Source organism: Colobus angolensis, unplaced genomic scaffold (genome assembly GCF_000951035.1).
Source record: "Colobus angolensis palliatus isolate OR3802 unplaced genomic scaffold, Cang.pa_1.0 Scaffold3, whole genome shotgun sequence".
In the NCBI taxonomy this organism is placed as follows: Eukaryota; Metazoa; Chordata; class Mammalia; order Primates; family Cercopithecidae; genus Colobus; species Colobus angolensis.
Genome location: NW_012116265.1, coordinates 20845627 through 20851156, shown reverse-complemented (window position 1 = coordinate 20851156; position 5530 = coordinate 20845627). Strand labels below are relative to the sequence as shown.

The 5530-nt window shown below is 39.9% G+C and overlaps 1 protein-coding gene across 7 annotated transcripts in view; it reads right to left on the bottom strand.

Moving 5' to 3' along the window:
• The window catches only part of NUMB (numb homolog (Drosophila)), a 205435-nt gene that overhangs the window by 24266 nt on the left and 175639 nt on the right, over window positions 1-5530 (bottom strand). For all 7 annotated transcript variants that reach the window (XM_011949606.1, XM_011949610.1, XM_011949608.1 and 4 more), the window contains one exon: window positions 3171-3245. In XM_011949606.1, the coding sequence (XP_011804996.1) occupies window positions 3171-3245 (75 nt within the window). The remainder of the gene's footprint in view (window positions 1-3170; window positions 3246-5530) is intronic.

Below are 5530 nucleotides of genomic sequence, written 5' to 3'. Positions count from 1 at the left end.
CGGAGGTTGCAGTGAGCCAAGATCGCACCATTGCACTCCAGCCTGGGCGACAGAGCCAGACTCCATCTCAAAAAACAAACAAAAAAATTATGTCTTTTGGTTTTTAAGACCAAAAGACTAAATGTTTCTCACTGAAGTTAGAGCTACCCTATATGGTACAGACTAGGGCCTATCCTTAAGCTAGAAGCTGTGAAATGGGAAATCACCCAATACAATTTCCTTCTTCTAAGTGTCGGCTTCTCTCTAGAATCTATCTGTTTGGGTTATTTTCTAGTGCCTTTGAATAACTGGGTTATTTTATTTAGAATTTACAGTTGTTTGCTAGAGGGTCAGTCCAACAGAAGCTCTATTTAGCTATTGCTGGAAGTGAAACACACTGAACATTTTAAAACTTGTTTTTCTAATTTTTTTCTTTATAACAAATTTCATTTCCATTCACATTTCTATCTACTAGTTCAATTACATTTCCATTTGCAATTCATTTATCTCTTTTTCTTTCTTTTTTTTTTGATACAGAGTCTTGCTCTGTTGCCCAGGCTGGAGTGCAGTGGCGCGTTCTTGGCTCACTTCAAGCTCTGCCTCCCAGGTTCATGCCGTTCTCTGGCCTCAGCCTCCTGAGTAGCTGGGACTACAGGCGCCTGCCACCACGCCCAGCTAATTTTTTGTATTTTTAGTAGAGATGAGGTTTCACCGTGTTAGCCAGGATGGTCTTGATCTCTTGACCTCGTGATCTGCCTGCCTCGGCCTCCCAAAGTGCTGGGATTACAGGCATGAGCCACTGCACCCGGCCATTCATTTCATTCATTCATTTCATTCAGTTTCTCTTTTTCTAAGAAACTAAGAGTTACTATACTCAAGTAGGAACACTAGGCTGAGTGCGGTAGATCACACCTGTAATCCCAGCACTTTGGGGTGCTGAGGTGGGAAGACTGCTTGAGCCCAGGGTTTTGAAACCAGCCTGGGCAACATAGTGAGACCCCATCTCTAAAAAAAGAAAAAAAAATCTGGGCCATGGTGGTGTGTGCCTGCAGTCCCAGCTACTTGAGAGGCTGAGGTTGCAGGATCCCTTGAGTCTAGGAGACTGAGGCTGCAGTGAGCTATGTCTGTGCCACTGTACTCCAGCCTGGGTGACAGTGTAAGACACTGTCTCAGAAAAAAAAGAAAAAACAAAAAACAAAACAAAAAAAAGGTAGGAACACTATCAGAATCAAGATACACATGAGTTGGGAGATGGGATAGCAAGGCAATCTGACAGAGCTTGCTCAAAGGTTAAGGGCTTCAGATTTCAGCTTCTGTTCCACAAAAATTTGTGCAGATCATGGCATGGTGTTATCACAAATACTGATCCCAACATGGTATTAGTTCCTGCTTATAGTGAAATACAAGGTGGGAAGATGGTCCCAATGGTGACAAGCCACCAATGACTACTAATTACTACTATTCAGTGTGGAAAAAACTGAACTAATGAATGCCAGTGGTGTGAGTAGCCACAAGGGGGCAATATTACTTTCCAACTATTGTATAAAACAATACATAGCTTTCAAGTGTAACAAATTTCATCCAAACACTAATGAAAACTACACAAGTTCCAAAAAATAATTAAAATGATCACTGTTTCCAACAGTAATGTACTAAAATTGAAGACTATTGCTTCTCTTGAACTTAAAAAAAAGTATGCAATGTAAGGTCAAATAACTAAAATGCAGCTATATTAAATCACTTGAAATTACCAGGCAAGTTGCCTATCAAAACTGGTTTTTACCTGCCAGACTTTCTCCCCTTTCAGTGGCATTTGAATTTTTTTTTTTTTTAAATTATCTTCTTGTTAAATTTTTTCCTGACTTTAGGTATTCTAGGAAATTTTAATTAATAATTAAATGTCCTTATATAACACCTTATGCTTTCTAGGAGTAGATCTGTGTGTCTATTCTTATTTAGGCATTTAGGATCACTGTTTCTCAAATGCAAAATGCTACCTATGATTTGAGATATTATTTGGATTCTAAGTAAATGTTAACCAAAGAGCCATTTACTAGTCCTTAAGATGTCACTTAAATTGAATTTTGAGTCAAAAGCCAGGTTAATTAGTTCAAATATCATTTTCTTAAAATAGTGTTTTCTTCAGAGCAAGAAGAAATTTCAGATGTGGAGTCCATCTGTTTTTAATTTTAAAATATGGTAAAAGGATAGTCTATCATCTTTTAGATCAAATTTGTGAGAGTGAAAACTTTTTAAAAAATATGTAAGAACAAAAACAGGCCACGCACGTTGGCTCATGCCTGTAATCCCAGCACTTTGGGAGGCCAAGGCAGGCAGATCACTTGAGATCGGAAGTTCAAGACCAGCCTGACCAATAAGGTGAAACCTCGTCTGTACCAAAAAATACAAAAATTAGCGGGGCATGGTGGTCCGTGTGTGTAGTCAGCTACTTGGGAGGCTGAGGCAGGAGAATCGTTTGAACCCAAGAGGTGGAGGTTGCAGTGAGCTGGGATTGTACCACTGCACTCCAGCCCGGGCAACAAGAGTGAAACTCCATCTCATAAAAAAAAAAAAAGAACTCAGATCTTAACACTAAATGCTAATGCTTAGTACCTTAGACATGCTATGTCATGTAGAACAAAATGTTGAGAGAATACTATTTTTCATAAAGTAAATGAGTAACTAAAGTGGTTTCCTGAACGTTAAATAGTCTCTCAGAAGATTGTACTTTGGACTAAGTGGAAGGATAAAGCTTCAACAATATAATACCTTTCAGCAGTTTAAGGGTATTATATCTGATCATTAGAGATTTTTAAAAACATATGAGCAGTCCTATTTATGCTTATAAGAATCTTACCTTAGGTCAGACGCGGTGGCTCACTCCTTTAATCCCAGCACTTTGGGAAGCCGCCGGTGGATCACCTGAGGTCAGGAGTTTGAGATCAGCCTGGCCAACATGGTGAAACCCTGTCTCTACTTATAATAGAAAAATTAGCCAGGCATGGTAGCACACCCCTGTAATCCCAGCTACTCGGGTGGCTGAGGCAGGAGAGTTGCTTGAACCCCAGAGACGGAGGTTGCAGTGAGCTAAGATTGCGCCATTGCACTCCAGCCTGGGCGACAAGAGTGAAACTCCATCTCCAAAAAAAAAATAAAATAAAATAAATCAAAATCAAAATAAAGAATCTTACCTTAGTTTTTTCATCCACAACTCTGAGTCCATCTGCTGAGACCCACAGAACTGCTTTAACTGCTTTCTTTCCAGTCTTTTAAGAGAAACGAAAAAGGGGAGGGGGAGATACACATATACAATATTAAAAAAAAGTCATCTTCCACAGAAAACACTGACTTCTGTCTTCCAAAAGTCACAAGTACAGATGGAGTCCAAGTTCAGGAGTGGTACCCAAAGCCAGATACTCAAACCAAACTGCAGAAAAGTTCAGGAAAAAATAAGCCAAAGCCATTATTTTACAAACACAATGCAAAACAATAAGATAAAAGTAAGTAAAAGGGAAGTAACAGATGGAATAAAACCCAAGATATCACATTCCATAAAGGGCAAAGAATTCATAACTAGATTCTTCACCCATTTAAAAAATCAAGAAAATCAAGAGTCAGATACATATTGAACACATAAGGAGTTACACCACAAGTAGCGTCTACAAGTGTATTTAGAGCAAGAAGTAACATGTCTAAATTGAGATGTTGACCATTCTACTATCCTATGACCCCAGTATGTTATAGCAGGACCTTTGGTCACCTAAAATTTTCATGTTAAAAACACAGTAAGTCTTCATTATTCTATTAACAATCTTTAAAAAGCCATTATTTGTTCTCTCAGAGTTAACACTGACATTTTTCCTAATAATTTTTTTTTTTCTTGAGACAGAGTCTCACTCTGTCGCCCAGGCTGGAGAGCAATGACACGATATTGGCTCACTGCAACCTCCCCACTCCCGGGTTCAAGCGATTCTCCTGCCTCAGCCTCCCGAATAGCTGGGATTACAGGTGCCTGCCATCACACCCGGCTAATTTTTGTATTTCTAGTAGAGATGGAGTTTTACCACATTGGCCAGGCTGGTCTGGAACTCCTGACCTCAAGTGATCTGCCGACCTCAGCCTCCTGAAGTGCTGGGATTACAGGTGCGAGCCACTGTGCCCAGTGTCTAATAATTTTAGAGACGAGGTCTCACTATGTTGCCCACGCTAGAGTGCAGTGGCTATTCACAGGTATGATCATAGAACATTATAGCCTTGAACTCCTGGGCTCAAGTGATCCCCCTGTCCCAGTCTCATGTGTAGCCAGGACTACAAGTGTGCACCACTGACACCCAGCCCTGGCTTGAGTTTTAACTTGACATTAAATGCGTGGAGACATTTTGGGGACACAGGAAGATTTAAAAACTACTGAAAAAAATAATTTTCTTTTTACTGGCTCAGAAAATACTTTTTGGCACATGAGAATCACATGAGAACAAGCTGATGCACAATTCCTCCTGTGGAATGTAATAGTAATTTAACAGTGTCCTTTCTTTTTAACTGCCTCAAAGATACAGCAAAATAAACAGCAATATGAAGGCTGAAAATAGGTATCAGATTATCATAAAAAATATAGATCAAAAAGAATCTGTTGCTAAGGTTGGCGCAGCAGCCTCTAGAAGGGACAAGGGAGACTATCAGAACTGTCTACCATTCTCCTCTATATGTGATCCAAGCCTAGGAAAACTTGATATGGGGACATGGCCTTACTTAACCTGTGATCCACTAGGCCTCATCATCTCCACCACTGCCATACATTTGATGAGTGCCTATAATATGCCGGCCAGTGGAAATACCTGGACGGTTACTGAAACGCAACAATCAGACAAAAAATAAAGAATACCGTAGGTAAGTGCTACAGTAGAGCTGAGAACAAGGTACACTGATGTCAGAAAAGAGGTATAATCAAATCTATTTGTGGAATTGGGGAAGGTTATACAAAGGAGAAGACCGAACTGGGTGCTGAAATAATTTTTCTTGATGCTCTAGGTAGGGGCAGGGAGACAGGGAAGTAACAGAAGTACTAGACATGCCAGGCAGAAGAAACAGCAGTACAGGACATGGAAGCAAACAACATGGCAATTCTGGGGCTCTATAAATATTTCAGTATGGCTTGGTAAGTAGACTTGGCAATGGGAGAGGCATAATGGGAGATAGAGTAGGAAAGGCCTAATCACGGAAGGTCTTCTATTCCTGATAAGGACTTTGATCTTGATTCTATGCGTAATTAGGAGCCTCTCTGTAAATATTATTACAATAAATTGAATTTAGGTAAAGGAGATTAGCCTTGGTAATATGGGTAGGCTTCATCCAATCAGTTGAAGGCCTCAAGAGCAAAAACTGAGGTTTCCTGGAGAAGAAACCCTGCCTGAGTTTCCAGCCTGTTGGCCCGCTTTACAGGTATCAGACTTGCCAGCCTGCCAGCCCCTACAATCACATGAGTGAGTTCTTAAAATAGATAATATATAATATATATTAATATTTGATATATATCATATATATTGATATATAT